Raw genomic sequence first — 19,532 nt, forward strand, 5'->3', positions numbered from 1 at the left:
AGATAAGAGAACGGATTAGAAGTAAAAACTTCCCCCTTTTGGGGGGGGGGGGGGTTTCCTTCCCGTCTGTTTTGAATCAACTTCATCACTACCGATGGATCTTTCGGAATTTGAGATAACACCGCTCGCAAGAGTAAGAATAGCTGAAGAAAGATTCTTAGCAGCAGCAAGTCCAGCTCTTTTGGCTCCAAACCAAGTCGAGAATCAAGCTCAACGGTAAGGTTTCTTTTGACAAAGGTTAGAGGTGACCAACCTCAAAGACTTGGATGTAGAGGACCTACCTACTCGAAATCAAAGGAAACATGCCGTCTATCAAGCTACCCAAGAAAGCAGTAGAAAGGGGTCGACTTTATTGTAAGTATTGTTTGGTGGGTCGGTTAGATTTGCAGAAAATCAAGTTGGAAGACGTACGTTCTATAGCGGCAGAAAAAATGGAAGCCTCAAGGTGGTGGAAGATTATTCCTTTGGGAAAAGACTTCTTTATCATTCGGCTAACCAGTGAAACTGATTGGAGGAGAATTTGGGGAGGGGGTCCGTGGAGATTTGGGGAACAAACTCTAAGGCTATCAAAATGGACACCAGACTTTGATCCTGAGGTTCATATCAAAGCCAAAGCTCTTGTCTGGATAAAATTCCCTAAGTTGGGTCAGCAGTACTGGGATTACGAAATATTGATGTCAATGGGTAAAACTATCGGTTACCCAATTGGTGTGGACAAACACACACTAGAAAGAGACTATGGTTTCTATGCCAGTGTTCTTGTTGATGTTGACATCTCTAAACCTATCCCAACTCAGATATGGGTGGAAGAGGAGGAAGGAATTTCTTTTGTGCAGGATATTGAAGTAGTCAAAATGCCAAAGTTCTGTGGACACTGCAAGTCAGTGGGTCACCTGGAAACAGAATGTAGAGTGCTCCGGAGGAACACAAGAACGGAGGCAACAGAAAAGGAAGCTGTTATTCCAGGACCAGTTCCTAATGCTAGGAAACTTAACAAGAAGAGAAGGAGAAACAAGGATAAGCAACATGCCAAGAACAAGTGGTACTAAGGACTCAACTGGAGACTACATCTCTACTCCTCCAATAGCAACACAACCAACTGCTATTGATGTAGAGCCTGTAAATATGCAAGTAAATGATACAATAAACGAGGATAATAATGTTGGGGAACAAGACTTGCAAGAGGCTCAAGCAGCTCAACTGATGGCGAGGCTACTACACAGGCCTTTGTCTGCATTTAATGTGGTTGAGGTTGGGGCTGGGGGCCGGTATGGTCGAGCAAGGTCCATCACATGGCCGAGGAGTCTGCTAGAGGTACGGGCCGAGAATGAGGCGGTTCAGTGGCTGGGGACTGGCTTGGATGGGAATCCGGCCTCGTGAAAGAAATGAGACACTCTTAGGGGGAAACTAGGGCGATCTCCCGCCATGATGACCCCAAAGGCCGGTTTTAGTTGTTGAGACATCCATCCCATTTTCTCGAGATGGAAACAAGCTAACATTAGTAAATGAGTGTAATGATCTTCTCGAGATCGGTTAATTGGGCTGATTTAGCGGATGATGAGTCCGACGAGTCCGGCGAGGATGGTGAAACGCCATGGCGACGATAACTAAGAAAAAAAAGTCTAAGCCGGAATGGATGTTGCAGAAGTACTCACCTCCATCTACAAGGGCAAGGAAAGGAACTCGGCATAACCAACGATGAATGTCGATCCTAACATTAGGACCTTATTTTGTAATCAAAATCGACAGTGCAGTCAAGTCGTACTTTAGAGTTCTCTAGAGTACGCTCATGATTTTGCTTCATGGTGGGAACCTATCCTGTAACTTGAAGACTTTGTCTCCTCGTGTACTCTTATACTTATATTAATAATATATTCACATTTTGCCTGCAAAAAAAAAATAGTTGGTAAATGGGCAAATGGGGACTAGGCTTGTGGCGACTGGATGCAACATAACTTAAGCTAATTTTGATCCTGTGTCCTTTCTTCTTACTAAGAATAGGAAAAACAACCCTTCATCAACTTTTCTTATCCAATTCTTGTGTATGTTTTTTTTCCACTTTTGGTAAAATCCTACGCTGTGCATAGTGTGAGTTCATCAGTGGAAAAACAAAATCTTTCTACGAACCATAAGTTCCCATTTTCTGAATGGTCAGAACTTCCCACCTCTTCAAACCATACATACCACTGTTCAAGCTCAAACCTGCAACAATGTGGATAGAAACCATAGTCAAGGAGAAAATGTAGCAATCCCAGGAGCACAAACACGGAATTGGAACAAACTGTTCCAGGGAGATAAAGAATCATCTTTGGAAACTGGCCTCAAACAGTTTAACCTCAATATAGTGGGGCGGGGGGGGTAATGCAAATACCAAAGGATTTAATCTGTGAAGGTCGTAGTATCTGGAAAGACTATGTTGTGGGGTTCTTTTTAGAAAAAAAACTTCCATACCCAGTGGTCAGGGAATTCCTCCGAAAAAATGGCAAACAAAGGGGGATTATGAGATGGTGGCGGACTCAAATCTTTTCTACTTCAAAGTCACTAATGAAAAAGATAAGAGAAAGGTTCTGGGGATGGCTCAAATATTCATGGCAGGAAAGTGTTTCATAGTTACCCAATGGAATCAAGATGTTGAGAAGAGGAAAAACACAGTAAAGGTTATTCCGATATGGGTTAATCTATACAATGTGCCAAATGATTTATGGATTGGTGAAGGATTGGGGTTTTTGGCAAGCAGAATAGGGGAACCCTAGAGGATGGATGAAGCAACTGCTACAAGGAAAAGATTGGCATTTGCGAGAGTTAATGTATTAGTAGAGATTGATGCAGAGTTACCTAGTACCTTTGAAATAGATATGGGTGATGAGGTATTAGAAGGATTGATGTGGAGTATGGATGGATTCCAAAGATGTGCGACCATTGTAGAAAGTTTGGGCATAAGACTGACGGGTGTTTGCGAAAGGGACACGATAGGGGCTGAGAGACAAAAGGAGGTGCATGTAGAGAATTCAGTTACCATACCTGAGAGTAGTATGTTTAGAAATGATATAGGGAATAAATCACTAGTCTCCCTGATGCTATAGTGGGACAGGCCCCTGGAGAGTTACCAGCTGAGAGAGAGGAGCAGTTATTCTGCAACACCAATGAGGAAGTGTGCACAAGGATTTCAGAGAGAGCAGTTGACACAGGCAACAGTGCAGAAATGATGTCAGAAATAGAGGAAGTGCTTCGTTCTGAGGTTGTGGCAGTAATAGCATATGCAAATGCTAGAGGGTCTGAGGACAACAGAGATCTGAGTAGCGAGATAGAGGGCCCAGAAAGAGTATTTGATACCAATGATAGAGCAGAAACTCGGATAGAGGTAGAGATAGTGGTTAGTAATGAGATAGTGGTAACAGGAGAGGATGTAACAGATAGAGGGTCTGAGCACAGCATAGTGCTGAACGGTGAGAACAGAGATGGGAGTTATGAGTTGGTTCTAGGGGCTCATATAAGGCCAAATCAGAGCACTGAGGTTTCTGAGTTTGTACAAGAGCAGACTAGTGCAGGTTACAAAGAGAACAGGGAGAGTTTGTCTGTGGAGATTTTGGGAGAGAATGCTAACGCTTTAGTGCCTTATGTGGAGATCACACAAGGCCTTGAACAAGAGGTAGATTTCAACCCTTTGATGCATTACGAAGCGGAACATGAGGAATACAATAACATCTGTGAAAGCGCACGACTTGGGGAGATGTCTGATGCAGAAGTGTCTGAAGAAGAAATTGCCTATTTTCAAGACAAAAATCTTCTGCCTATATCTAAAGAGCCTCATACTCCAACACCTTAAGATGGAGTGGTGACTCGCAGTAAAGGCAAACTAACCCAAACAGCTAGTGGTAAAAAAAAGCAAGGTAGCCAAAGTAAAGGGAGACCCAAGGGAGCAAAGAACAAAAAACACCACCATTAATGATAGGTCCTATATGTATTTGGAATGTGAGAGGAGCAAATGACCTTTTGAAAGCTAAAGAAATAAATAAGGTGAGGATAGACAAGAAATTATGTTTGTTTGGGATACTCGAAACAAAAGTGAAAAAGGATAACTATGATAACATTCGTAAAGTGTGTTGCCCTTACTTGGAGGAAGAGAATAACAATGAGAAGGTTTCATCAGGAAGAATTTGGATATGTTGGGATCCCCTTGTTGTGAAGGTACAGAAACTAGAGATGTCTGAACAATTCATTCATTGTAGTGTGGAGTACCTTCCCAAGGTAGAAGAATTTTTTCTTATAGTGGTGTATGCGAGAAATTCTTTTCAAGAAAGGCTTGTATTGTGGAAAGATTTGATAAGACCACAAGGATCAATCCATAAACCGTGGAGTGTAGCGGGAGATTTTAACAACATCAGGACTGCTAATGAAAGAGTAAGTGGGGACCCTATGCATCCAAGGGAAGCCCTTGATTTTATACTCTATCTTAAAAATACTGGACTAACGGACATCAACTCTAGCGGATTTTTTTATACTTGGTGGAATAAATATATTGGTTCTGCAAGTATAATGTCTAGAATAGATAGTGTCAGTCTGTGGTTAACAACATATCCAAACTCAGGGGCTGAATTCTTACCTCAGGGAGTTTCTGATCACTCCCCCCATTCTCCTCACATGGCATGATTTTAGCCAAGCCCCAACACCTTTTTAGTTTTGCAACTTTTGGGTGTATCAACCGGAGTTCAGAATCATTCTAGAGGAAGTTTAGAATACAAGGATTTATGCAAATCCTATGTATGTTATCATACAAAAGCTTAAGATGCTTAAGGAGAGGATTAGACCGTGGGCTAGAATTTTTTTTTTCTAATCTACATGAGCGGGTTAATTCAGCAAGGCAACAACTACAAGATACACAGATCTTACTCCAAAACAACCCAACTGATGTGGGGTTGGGAAAAGGTGAAAAAGAGGCTATGAAGAAATATGTTGATCTAGCAAGAGCTAAAGCAATAGATATGGCCCAAAAGACTGAGGCCCAATGGATGACAGAAGGGGATAAATGTTTGTAGTTTTTCTTCAACAGAAAAGGCGGCCAGAAAAGGAATATGGGCGATAAAGAATGATAGTGGTGGTACAACGCATGGTCAAGCAGAAGTAACTCATAGTATTGTGAAATACTTCACACAGATGTTGGGGGCTACATGTCCTCCAGTTAGCAACAGTGAATTCTTCATGGAGCTGAAAGTTAAAGAAACTATTGAGCCAAGTATGAATGCTGTGTTGGAAGCTGAGGTGACTGAAATAGAGATCAAGGAAGCTTTTCTTGAGATGGAAAATAGCAAGGTGCCAGGACCTGATGGATATAATCCTTTCTTTTTCAAATATTGCTGGGACACTGTAGGGGTGGATGTTGTGAATGCAATTAAGAATGTGTTTAGAACCCATAAGTTGTCTCGGGGTATTAATGCAACTTTCCTCTGTCTAATCCCAAAAGTGATATCACCCTCCAAAGTTGAAGATTTCATACCTATAGCTTTGTGCAACACGATCTACAAAGGCGTGGCCAAAGTCATTACCAATAGGTTGAAGATGGTGATGCCTGAGATAGTACACAAAAACTAGTCGGCTTTCATTCCAGAAAGATCTATACAGGAAAATATCCTCATGTCTCATGAAGTTCTGAAAGGATATGAAAGAAGACATGGCACCCCCGATGCTTAGTGAAACTGGATATCAGGAAGGGCTATGACATGGTGAGTTGGCAATCCATCCTTTACATGCTGGAAAGATTCCAGTTTCCTCCGAAGATGAAAATGTGGATTCAGATGTGCATTAGCTCATCTTCTTATTCTGTCCTCATAAATGGCTCTCCTGAAGGTTTCTTTCCTAGAGGTAGAGGCTTAATGCAGGGAGACCCCATGCCACCATATTTTTTTGTGCTTATCATGGAAGTTCTAGGTTGTCTAATTAGAGAGAGTATTGAAAATAAACTTATTCAATACCATTCTAAATGCAAGAGAAATCAGCTCACACACCTGGCATTTGTTGATGATGTACTAATTTTCTGCAAAGGTGAAGTGAATTCTATTCACGCTCTCAGAGATTGTTTGTTGGTATTCAGTGCAGCGACTGGTCTACAGATAAATTCGCACAAGACAACTATTATGACTGGTGCCATGAGATAACAAGACTCTTTGGATTTGGCGCAGATACTAGGTATCGAACTTGTAACTCCTCCAGTAAGATACCTAGGACTTCCTCTCTTCTCTGCTCGTCTTGGTGTCAAAGAATGTCAGCCTCTGATTGAGAAGGTTACAAGCAGAATCAAGGATTGAAAAGCAAAATTACTCTCTCATGCAGGTAGACTGCAACTGATTTTATCACTGCTCAGCTCTTTACATATATATTGGGATAGAACATTCATCCTCCCAAAAACGGTACTAGAGAACGTGGAAAAGATATGTGCAACTTTTCTCTGGAGTGGAAGTGATACCCAGAGATGTGTGCATCAAGAGAGCCTCAGAACTATCTGCAAGACGAAAGAAGAAAGTAGATTGGGACTCATGAATATGGAAGTATGGAATAAAAGTTCTTATTGTGGGCTGCTATTCAAAGTAGCTGCCAAGGAGAGTAGTATTTGGGTTGATTGGGTGTGGAAGAATCAGCTGGCTAACAAGTTCTTGTAGACTATGACAATCCCGCAAGACTGTTCATGGTCTTGGAGGAACATCTTATAGAGTAGAAAAGAAGCGCGAGAACTAATCCTATACTCTATCTCAAATGGACGAGACACGCTACTATGGCATGATATTTGGTGTAACAGTAGTCCTCTCTTGCTCAATGCACATGCAGTAGCTGAATTACAATTTCCTACCAACGCCACAGTAGATGAGCTCCTTTCAGAAGGTCGTTGGAATGTAGTGGTACAGAACATCCAATGTAACAGGTTACGAGAGGACATTTTTGACACAAGAATCAATAAACATCTAGATCAGGATCGAGTAGTGTGGAAGCCTTATTAAAGTGGAAAGTTTACATCGAACAGTGCGTATGAAGCTTTGAGAAGAAAAGGTGAAAAAGTAAAATCGCAGAGACTTGTTTGGGGCAGATTGGTTATACCCAGACATTCTTTTACTACCTACTAGTTGTTCTCTAACAGTTTATCCACGCAAGATAGGTTAGTATACAAGAAGATCATCTCTTTCTCGTCCTGCTATTTATGTAATCAAAGCAGAGAGTTTTCTAATTGCCTTTACTTTGAGTGTACATACTCACGCGAGATTATAGAAGGCATAAAAACTACTCTGGGAATTAAGACAGACTGTAGAAGCTCGAACAGAGAATGGTCTTCGCTGTTGAGAGTATGCAAAGAATCGAGTGTAGTAGCTGAAGTTTATAAGGTGTACATCTATGCGGTTGTGGATGGGATTTGGAAAGAAAGGAATGGGCGCAGATTCAAGAACAATGCGAGACCAGCTGCAGTGGTGCTACGAAGAATTCTCAGAGAGACCAAGGCAAACATTCAAACCCAACTAACTGAAATCGCAGAATCCGTAGAAGCAAGAAACCTATGCCAGTCGCTGGGCATACAAATAAAGTTTAAAGCTCTAAAGACGCAAGAGTGCAGCTGGATACCACCGGAATAGGGAATAGCAAAGCTGAATACTGATGGTGCTTTGACAGAGACTAGAGCTGGTCATGGAGGTATAATCAGAAATAGTGATGGAGAGGTGTTGTCTGCTTACTCGGGAAGTGGCGATAAGCAGGCTGTGATATTTCAAGAGCTAAAAGCTATTATGATTGGGCCCGAGGTATGCTATAAGATAGGAGTTCAAAAGGTGGAAGTTGAATCCGACTCCCTGACAGCAGTGAACATCATCAATAAGATAGCAAAACCACAATGGACATGCGTGGATATAGAAGCCTAGATATCAAAGCTAGCTACGCAATTTAGTTTTTGCTATTTTTCACAAATTTTTAGGGAATCTAATAAGCCAGCAGACTTACTTACTAGGCTAAATCCATCTTTATGTAATGATTTATTAGTGTTTATTCCTCCTTTAGAAAGAGAATTACAAAAACTAATAGAGGAGGATGCACGAGGTACTATCTATGTAAGATATGGTTAATTAATGCAGGTGAGGTTTAGCCTAACCCTAGCTTATCTTTTAAAAAAAAACAACCAAAATAGTTGTGGGTCTTTCCATAAATAATTATCATGCAATGCACCCCTAAATAGAATTAAGCACCAAGATTTCCTACGACGTGACTTAGTGGAATGAGAGCGAGATCTGATGGATCTAGAACCTAATCGATCATGTACTCTCTTCTTTTTCCTCTAACGAAAGGGTGTCTTAGTGAATGATCGTGAAAAAATAGATGGTCGTGGAAGATACGTGGAATCTGGATAAGTGTTAGAAGGAAGGGAAGGAAAAAATGAGAAAGTGTCAGGTAGCTTGTCCTTGGGTATTACTTCTTCACCAGATGGGTTTAGAAAGTCATGAAGCACAAGGGAAACAAGAAGGTTTAGTGAAAACTGAAGGTTTCTTTGAAAAGGTGGAGGGAGGGGGATCAAAGTGGTGGTAAATGATTGGATTTTATTAGGGATTAGAGGTGGATGATGGTCGGGTGGTGCTTTAGGTAGTTTTTTTTTTTTTTTGATTGGTAAGCCTATTTTAAATGAGATCAGTAACTGTTTGATGCTGGCAAGGTTCGAGCCCCAGACCTCTGGTATCATCACCCAAAGGTTTTACTGACTTTGCTAGTCGACACCTGCCTTTAGGTAGTTCTTGAGAGGGTGGATCATCACAGACTCTTAGAAACTCATCAAATTCCTCATCTAGGTTGTTCGCATCCATATAATTATGGTATTCATCTACATCTTTGAGAAATCCATCTATCTCTTCCATTGTGAGATTGACTACATCTCTAATTGGGTTGGACGGTATGGTGGAAAATTCTTCATCTATTTCAGTTATGTGCAGGGAGTCAAAATTGTGATCTTTGTCTTCTTCCCTAAGAGGGGTATCTACTAGGGTGGGAACTAAGGCGGTGGCCGTACTAATGTGATATACAATACTCTCAATAGATTGCACTTCTCCTTCTATAGGCAAACCTAGTTGTCCCTGCTTGAGTCTAAACATGTTAACCTCCACAGACAAATTTCTAAAGGAAAGAGTCATTGATCCATCCCGACAATTTATTTGGGCATTGGCGGTTGCCAAGAAAGAATGCCCTAAGATGATGGGAATAGAATCATGAGCAACTTCGATGTCAAGAATAATGAAATCAACCGGGTAGTAGAAATCTTGAACTTTAACTAGAATATTTTCAACCACACCTTTGGGATATTTAATAGAACGATCGGCTAACAGCAAAGTTATTTTGGTTGGTTTAAGTTGATGTAGACCTAATTTTTTATATAAATAAAAAGGGAGTAAGTTAACACTCGCCCTTAAGTCTAATAATGCAGTTGTTATAAAGTTATCGCCTAAGGTGCATTGTACAGTTGGACGACCAGGGTCATTGTACTTAACAATTCTGTTATGTTAAGATAAAAAGGGATATTGTTCAATTAAAAAGGCTTCATGGGGTATGTTAGTTTTCCTTTTCGTGGTGCACAACTTTTTAGAAACTTAGCGTGTCCACGTAGACTTGTTATAGCATCTAGAAAAGGTAGGTTTATAGTCAAATTTTTAAACACTTTTCTAATCTCATCAAAATTCTCGTCCTTTTTAGACACAACTAGTCTCCGGGGAAACGGTGGTTTTTCTCTATACTTAGCATATGGGTCAACATAAATATTAACCTTGTTTTTATCTTTTGCCATTTTCCAACTAGGTTTCCATATTGGAACCTCTACAGGTGTAGGATCATCAATTTCTATTATTGGGTCTTGTAAGGTTTTCCCTTTTGGTTTTGGTTAGCTTGGAGCTTTTATAGTTATAGGGTCTTCAATTTCTATGACAGTATTTGGTATGGTTCCATTCTTAGTTTTCGGGCGATCTTTAGGCATAGTTACTTGGTTATCAACTGCCTTACCCGAACGAAGGGTAGTGACTGCCTGTACGTCCCCTTAGTTTATATTACCATTACATTGAATACTGTTTACTTCGAAGGCAGTGTTTGTTGACTTAGGATTAGGCATAACTTGACTTGAAAACACGCCTTGTGGGTTATTATTTTGGTTAGGAGACATGTCAATAGCCTTTTGGCACAAAGACTGCATCATTTGCATCGTTTGTTGTAGCATGTTAGTGTTTTGATCATGGTGATCTTTCATCAAGTTAGAGTTTTGTTGCATAATTTGATTTTGTTTTTCCAGCTAGGTCACTACTACGTCCTCTGTAGATGGTTTAACTGGTGGAGTGACTGTAACTAAGGCTTTGTGCGTGGTCATGTCTTGATGTTGATCGTTCTGGGTCACGGGCACTAATCTTCTATTCTGGTCACCTAAATCACCTAATCCTAGATGTGGGTTAAATTGGTGGAAGTTTGTAGTGGGCCTAACGTTTTGATAATTAATACCTGGGGGGCGTAGGTTGTTATTGTTGATTATAATTAGTGTTTTGCATCCATTGTGTGTTAGGGTTGGTGAAAGCGTAATTATCTATGGGTTGTGGTGGCAGTGAACCGTAGAGTAAGGGACTAAAGGAATTGGTATGGTTGGGATTAAAACATACATTACATGGAGGGGAGTTGATGTTCATGACTAGAGTGGGTATCACTTCTTGTTTATGCATAGAGAATGCATCGACCTTTTAAGTGAGGGATTCAATAAGAGTTTTAAGTTCATGGTTAGGTTTTACCTCAAACATATTGGTTGCCTTAACTGTTGAAGATGAAGTATTAGAGTGGGAGTAATCGTTACCACCCCAGTTGTTACTTTTCTTGGATTGATTATCTAAGAAATTATAAGCATCTGTGGCTCCTTTACTTAAGAAATTACCTCCGTTCATGATGTCTAACGTCTCCTTATGGTGTTGGGATAGGCCTTTAAAGAAGTCACGAACTAGTGTGTCTTTTCCAAGATTATGATGGGGACATTTTACTAGAAGATTAGTGAAACAATTCCAAGCCTCAGAAAAGGATTCTTGAGGTTTTTGGCAAAAGAAATGAATATGTGATAGCATCTCATCAGTCTTCTGTGGTGGGTAAAATTGTTCCATAAATAATTCAACAAGTTTTTCTTATGTGTCGACAGAGTTTGGCTTTTGTGCTATTAGCCAAGCTGTTGCTTTGTCAGCTAGGATGAAAGGAAACACCCTTAGCTTTATTGTTCAGGTCTTACGTTAGGATGATGAAAAGTAGTAATTACTTGTTGTATCCTACGTAAGTGTTGATAAGGCTTCTCATGGTCTAAGCCATGGAAAACAGATAGCAAATTAAATATATTAGGGGGGGGGGTTCTTAAATCTCCCGTAGTATCTGCAAGAATTATGCAGGACTCAGGTCCATCATTTAAAGCCTTATAAAAATCATAGAGGGTCCTCTACTATTTCTTCACCCATTGCTACAAATGTAGTTGGGGTGGGTGTAAGTGGTGTGTATGTGGTGATGTGTGAATTTCTAGATAGGAGATTATTTTTGTGTCCATGATAAACTAGTAAGGCAGGTTTATGCGAACTAGATCTCAATCTCATGCAAGTTTTAAGTCTAATAGGCAATTCCGAATAAGCATGCAAAAATAAGCCTGATTATTGCTAGAGATAGAATCCTCTGACAGTAGATTCAAGGATGTAAAGAGGTGTTACCTGGAGCGTCCTTGCTAGGCTTCTAAATAGCATCTTCAACAGGCTTGAAGCAAGTCTACGTTATTTGAACAATTATATGTGTAGGGGATTTTCTGAGTATCCCACAATCTTCTACTGATGTCTTCACACAGTGTTCTAGTTTAAAGCGTATCTATTGAAACTAATAGGAGTGTTTGATAATATGGACTGAACCACGAAGTGGCTGGTACGTATCCTCTTTTAGGAATCAAGTCTGCCATAGTACTTTATGGGACTGAATTGCATACTGAGTGGGGAAGAAGAGATGACCCCGAAGTCGGCCTCCAGAGAGCCGCCTCTATATCTTGGCCATTAGGGATCCGTCCTCCTCTTCTCATATTGTTGCTTCATATATATAGTGACCTGTGGAAAGCCCAAGAATAAGGTTTCCTTAGCTACCAAGAAACCATCTTCTAGCTAGGGTTTCCTCTTTCCTTCTCAAGATAGGATCAACATCATAATAGAAGTTATCACATAGAAGGAGACATAGTTGGACTAAGTTTCCATAATAAGCCTTTAGACCTAGAAGTCTTCTACAAATGGAACACCTATTCTAAACATGTCCAAGAGTCCTTCTAATACTGATATACATCTATACAAGGTCGTCATCCAGTTCTGGACCAATTCCGGAATTGACTTGCCCAGTTCCCGAACTACTTCGCGGAATTGACTAGTCAAACTAAAGGAACTTTTCTGAACTCGTAGGAATTGACCAAAACTGACCAAATCAGTTCTAGAGCCATTATCTTATGCTCCATTCTCTTTCTAATAATGATCCTTTGGTGTAATCTCACTCTACCACGTGTCTTTAGGACACTGACGTAATATTACCCCTACAGATGCCCCCTCTCCTGTCAAGAGTCAGCTGACACCACTGAGGTGTGACTCTTGATAGGAGATCTCATGTGAATTATGTGTTTCACCTCAGAACTTTACTTTGATTAGCTTAGATCAATGTTTAGTATATCTTGATCTCCAACAATAACTAGTATGAATTTTGAGTGAATAGTATTACTAACACCTCCAGTGCTCATATGAGGTGAACTCCAATCCGCTCGTGGACTGAGGTCAAACTCTTTGAGCGAGAAGTTCTCTGAAGTTGCCCATAACCTAGTGTCTATGCTCAGACTAAACTATTAAACAACTTATTATAAGATACACTCGCGACTCCACATTTCAATCGAATATACCGGATTGAGCACTTAAGCTCACTTTATTTTGCTTTTCAGTTCATGTCAATATATACATGGATTGAAACCAAAAAACTTTACCAACTTCAAACCCTTGAGTCCAAATGCCTCTAATCCATAACTTATTTGGAAGAACTAGGAGTTAGTGAAGTGTAAAAGAAACAATGTGTTCTACCTTAGTCGTGTAGAACCCTCTACCAGATCAGTTCATAATACCGGTATATCATCAAAAGAGACTAACCATAGACAAAAGTAATCTATCTTAGTAATATAGGTGCGTCTCATGAACTGATTTGACCACCAATTATACTAACCATAAAGTTGAGTGTCATCATAAAACCAGTGTCTTAAACCAAAGGAATTTGTACACATAACACTTTTTAGAATATTAGTACATCAAAGAAGATGAGAGACCAATAGTCAGTGGTTTTATAATTTTGAAATTTGTAGCTCACTTAAGTTCTGTGCTTATTTATGCATGCATTTAAACAATTCCGTTGTTATATGACATAACATGGACTAATATGCATATTTGACCTCTAATGCCCCCAAAGTTTATTTGGAACTATATAGGTAACCTTAAAAGGATGAACTGGTAAAACAGAGGCATAACCAAAATCTGATCAGGATATCATAGGAGACATCATGTTTAACCATAGTGGAGATCATGATCCTAGGAGAGTAACATCATCGGATGGGATCTCAGTGCCTTGAGCACGACACTGTGTTCAATAACGATAGGTCCTGTTTATTTAAAAAATAAATAGGTTATCACTAGAACAACAGTAGGGGAGTCTTCCTCAGCACAATCATGCCGACAGAAGTCCATGCTAGCGATCGTGTGCTAGGATTTGGATCCAACCCAAATCTTCCTAGCAACCCCTGTGGTGATGTCATGGGAACGCAAGGAACTGGCATACAACTCAGGTCCCCAAGAACATTATCTCTAGTTCCAAGTCAAACTGGCATACAATTTACTGAACAGATAGTGTGGTCATTTTCCCTAAAGGTTTAACCCATCAAGGATGACGCTGTTAACTAAGTCAAGAGTGGTGGAGTCTTCTTCAGCACAGTTATGCCGACACAGGTCCAGGCGACAACTGCGTGTTAAGTTATGGATCCAACCCGAAACTTCCTAGTAACTCCTTGGGTGATGTCTAGAGTACTGATAATAGGCAAAACGATTAGTTTTACCTGCGAATAGGTTATGAAACTTGAACGCAAGTAAAACTAAAACTAATTTCATGCTTAATGTTATCAAAGTTCTCTACTCTCGATGCTATTGCAATATAGTTGGAATAGAAAATTTGTTCCACTCCTAGTTCTTCAGAATTCACGTTAACTAAGATTATCAGTTCTATCAAAGTCAATGAGAGTAATTATAATAATATGAAAACAGTAATTTTAAGAAGCTAAAACAATGTTTATAATGATGAGAAGAATAATTAGAGAGGGGAAATTCCACCATGCAATTCGATTGGCTATTAGTTAGTCATCAAATTGAATATTGATCCCTAGTGAATACCAAGTCTTCTCAAATCAAGGTTCCACTAGCATGAGAGTTAAGCTCTACCACAAATCTCTTCGATGGTGGCTCTAATCTCTAGTTCATCATTATGAGATTTATTTCTAAACACTCATCATAATGAACTTGAAATTCTATTATAAATAACAACTATTCTAACAAGCAATCATCCTCATATGGTTTCTTTAACCTCCTCTATTGGAGGTTTTAGCCTTGAATTATTACACTATCATTTCTAACACAAGAACACATAGAACAACCCATTATTGAATAAATGATTAAATTCATAAATCTAATTGAACAATAATAATAATGATTCCAAATGAATTAAAACAAGATTTAAACCTAATCTAGAACTAAGATGATGATTAACTAATTATCAAATTAAGACAACCTAATTATGAATTTAAGACAACTAAAACTAAATAAGGATTGAACCAGTAAACTAAATTGAAATAAACAACTAATAATTTATTATAAAACTAACTCTGATTCTAAATAATATTCATTCTTTGTTCTAACTAATCTATTGGAATGGAAAACTAATTCTATGAAGTAAAAACTAGATCTAAAACAAGTTATTGGATAATGGCTAAGTAAAAAAAACTAGATGCTTAAGAGCTAAGTCTTGTGTCTTCAAATGGAGGAGACCAAATCCAGTTTTTCGTGCATGGGCTGAGGAGCCATGTTTTGGGCTGGAAAATCGAGCCCAAAACCGAATTTCTTCATTCCACAGAAGCCTTTTCAGCTAGATTTGACTTCAACGGCCTTTTCGTCCACTTCTGCTCCTCTGATTGGGTCAAGTCTGGGACCATTAGAAATTTCTTTCCAAGCTGGTTGTTTTGACATAAGATTGGCCTAATTCTGAGATCTGAGTCCAAAGATACAGCCTTCGGAAGTTCTGCTGACTTTTGTGTGATGTTTCTGCTCGCGCTGACTTTGACTTTCTAGCTTTAACAGGGCTTTAAAAAGGCTTTTTGTCTTTGAATCTTGGCCTTTTATCATAGAACTTCTTAGCAACCAACCCTTGCTCTTTTATCTCGCAAAAGGGGCACATTTCTACACATATTCGACTCCAATGCCTGTAATACATAAGAACACGATAACAGTACTTACTCTTACTTATTAATCACATAATTGGTCAAAAATGATATTATTAAAGGGGTTAAAACTATAGTTTTGGGCTCTTATCAAACCACCTGAAAACAGCATTTTGCTTGTCCTCAAGTAAATATGAGAAATTAAAATAAGTGACCAAAAATGAAGTTTTAACTAATCTCATTTCACCGAGTGCGATTGCATTGACCATATGCAACAAGCCCTTAAACCACTAGGAATTCCCTAGTGGACAAGTTATAGCATCGTGAAAGTTTTCTAGTGAAGATACTCACAAACTTCATCTATACTACAACGACTGAGAAATAAAATTATTATTTCTCTATTTATGTCTCAATTATCTATACATCTCACTAGCAATGAATATAGAATAATCAAGTCGAAACCTAAGCTAATATATGCATATTAATCAATCATCTACGAATAAACATATATACAATGAGTAATACTATGAAATGTACTAACATGTCCGTTTCTGAAACTTTGGAATAGCGTCCTTAAGTTGGTCCTCACATAAAAGTCAAGACAAAAATACTCTGATTTTTCCGCTCAAGTTTCGCTACTCCAGTATGTAGTGGGCACATTTTACCTTACAATCTCAATGACACACAAGGAGCCGAAGTCGATCAAACACATCTGCCACTTACTATCACACTAACCTATTCGTAATTAAGCTAGAGATCTTTATTAGGTTTTGCAGGGATTAAGTGATGGTTTAAGAATGAAGGAAATGGATATTCAAAAAGGACCAGTCTGAGATAATAGAGTCTTCATATCATGTAACTAGAGAGAACCTTGTTCTTTTACTTCTACACTTTGTTTCCATCCTTAGCCATTTTATTTTGGCTTTTTGAATCCTTTTATTCTATTTTTGGAGTTTTTATTTTGTTTCTATTTCTTTTTTTCTTTTCTTTTCTTTCCTTTGGATGGAAACTTCTTTTCTTTTTTCTTTTTGGAAGCAACTAACTAATTTTTGTTTACACAGGTTTTTCTCTTTTCTTTTCTTCACTCATCCTATTCTCAGACTCATTCTAAAATGGGTAGGTTGATTTTTTATTTTTTTTTGTTTTTGCAAAAGGGTAAAGGAATTATAGGTTATGAAAGGCTAAAGAAAGGCTTAGAGGAGCGACTAGCGGAAAATAATTTATACATTTGAATTTTTGACTATATCGATCCAAAGAGGGCCTAAATTCTCGTTTAGGATATGGTATAGTGATCAAGTAAGTGGATGTGTGATTTCTCTATTTGGAATTTACTTCTCCCTTGTGTCATTTTCTCGAATACTTCACTCACATAAGGCTTTAGGCTATATTCTCACAGGATTTGTAGAATAAGTACTCTAGCCTAGATTTCATAAACTTACTGCCAAACAATCATAGATACTCATGCAATATATTTATAGAAAGATGTAAAGATTATTACCTACATATTAACCTAAGTTTCTAAAATTAAATCATAATTCAAGTACTACGTGAGATTTCTAGACTAATCTTATCATGGAGAAGGAACCAATACTATTATCACTAAGTGCCTAGTATAAACAATATTTATGATTTTTAATATTTTATAAAGAAAAGTGCGAAATTTATATCCTAAAAGTGCCTAATATTTGAAATGTTTCTATTCCACCCCCAAACAATCGAACGCTTTGTCCTCAAAGTGTAAAGAGATAAGGAAAGAATTTACCATAGAAACGTGGCAAGAATTGGCAGTACCTGTAACAGAAATATTGTAAAGATGATATGATAATATGAAGCACAATTAGACTAATACGTACTAACTAACACAAACTCTACTGGAGTAAACATGATAGGCAAAGGATGCCAAAAAGATTTGAAATGAAATACCAAAATACGCCACCCCCAAACAAAATTGGAAAACTCTTTTGAAGTTTGAAAATATTTGTTTGGCCTATACTCCAGAAAGGTGGTATGTTACAAATAATTATATGGGTCTTGTTAAGTCAGATTCCCTAGACTTAATGTGATATATATGTATTAACATGCAGTTTACCATATATCAATAATCTAAATAATTGTGGATCTTTCCATAAATAGTTAACACGGAATGCACCACCAAATAGAATGAAGCACCAAGACTTTCTACGACACAACTTAGTGGAATGAGAGCGAGATCTGATGGACCTAGAACCTAATCGAGCGTGTACTCTCTTTTTTTTTGAATGAAAGGGTGTCCAAGTGAATGATCGTGAAAAAAAGAATGGTTGTGGAAAATACCTAGAATGTGGATAAGTGTTAGAAGAAAAGGGTGGAAAGAATGATTGGATTCTATGAGGGATTAGCTCAGGTGGATGGTGGTCGGGTGGTGCTCTAGGTAGTTTTTGAGAGGGTGGATCATCACAGGCTCTTAGAAACTCATAGAATTCCTCATCTAGTTTGGTCGCATCTACATAATTATGGTATTCATCTACATCTTTGAAAAAGTCATCAATCTCGTCCAAGGAGTCGAAATTATGATCTTTGTCTTCTTCCATAAGAGGGGTATCTACTAGTGCGGGGACGAAAGCGTCGGCCACACTAATGTGAGATATAAAACCCTCAATGGAATTCACTTCTCCTTCTACAGGCAAACCTAGTTGTCCCTGCTTGAGTCTAAACATGTTAACCTCCATAGAAAGTTTTCCAAAAGAAAGAGTCATTGAGCCATCTCGATAATTCATTTGGGCATTGGCGGTTGCCAAGAAAGGACGCCCTAAAATGATGGGAATAGAATCCTGAGCAGTTTCTGTGTCGAGAATAACGAAGTCAACTGGGTAGAAAAAATCCTAAACTTTAATGAGAATGTTTTCAACTACGCTTTTTGGATACTTAATAGAACGATCGGCTAACTGCAAAGTCATTTTGGTTGGTTGAAGTTTTGTTAGACCTAGTTGTTTATATAAATAAAAAGGGAGTAAGTTAACGCTCGCCTCTAGGTCTAATAAAGCAGTTGTTATGAAGGTATCACCTAAGGTCCATTGTACAGTAGGACGACCAGGGTCCTTGTACTTAACAATTCCGTTATGTTCAAATAAAGAGGGATATTATTCAGTTAAGAAGGCATCGTGGGGTATGTTGGTTTTTCTTTTCTTGGTGCATAACTCTTTTAGAAACTTAGCGTGTCCAGTTAGACTTTTTATAACATCTAGAAAAAGTAGGTTTATAGTTAGATTTTTAAACACTTCCCTAATCTCATCAAAATTCTCGTCTTTTTTAGACACAATTAGTCTCTAGGGATATGGTGGTTTATCTCTATATTTAGCACAAGGGTCAACAATATTATTAGTCTTTGCTTTATCTTTAGCCGTTTTCCATCTAGGTGACCATATTAGAACCTCTACAGGTGTAGGGTCTTCAATTTCTATTATTAGGTCTTGTAAGGTTTTCCTTTTTGGTTGTGGTTTAACTGGTACTTCTACAGTTGTAGGGTCTTCAGTTTCTATTATAGTATTTTGTATGGTATCATTTTTAGTTTGCGGGTGATCTTTAGGCATAGTCACTTGGTTATCAACTACTCGCCCTAAATGAAGGGTAGTGACTGCTTGTAGGTCCCCTGAGGTTATATTACCAATACACTGAATACTTTTTATTTCGAAAGCGGTGTTTGTTGACTTAGGATTAGGCACTGTGATAAGAGCCCAAAACTATAGTTTTAACCCCTTCACAATAATACTTTTAGACCAATTATGCAAGTGATAAATAAGAGTTAATGCTGATTACGTGCTTTTATGTATTTCAGGGATTGAAGTCAATTATGTGCAGAAATGTGCCACTTTGGAGAGATAAAGGAGCAAGGGTTGGTTGCTAAGGAGTTTTGTGATTAAAGGCCAAGATTCAAGGAGAAAAAGCATTTGTAAAGCCTGGTCAAAAACTGAAAAGTCAAAGTCAACGCGGGCAGAAATAGCACACAAAAGTTAGCAGAACTTCCGAAGATCGTATCTTTGGACTCAGGCCTCAGAATTGG

General features: G+C 38.6%; 1 protein-coding gene across 1 annotated transcript; it reads left to right on the top strand.

The window, feature by feature from the left end:
- Window positions 1–302: 302 nt before the first annotated feature.
- LOC147474733 (uncharacterized) lies at window positions 303–1,049 on the top strand. The gene has a single exon (XM_086585176.1). It carries the CDS (start codon window positions 303–305, stop codon window positions 1,047–1,049), a length of 747 nt encoding a protein of 248 aa, XP_086441302.1.
- The last annotated feature ends 18,483 nt before the right edge of the window (window positions 1,050–19,532 follow it).

The sequence above is a fragment of the Coptis chinensis genome, chromosome 9 (assembly GCF_015680905.1).
Source record: "Coptis chinensis isolate HL-2020 chromosome 9, ASM1568090v1, whole genome shotgun sequence".
In the NCBI taxonomy this organism is placed as follows: domain Eukaryota; kingdom Viridiplantae; phylum Streptophyta; class Magnoliopsida; order Ranunculales; family Ranunculaceae; genus Coptis; species Coptis chinensis.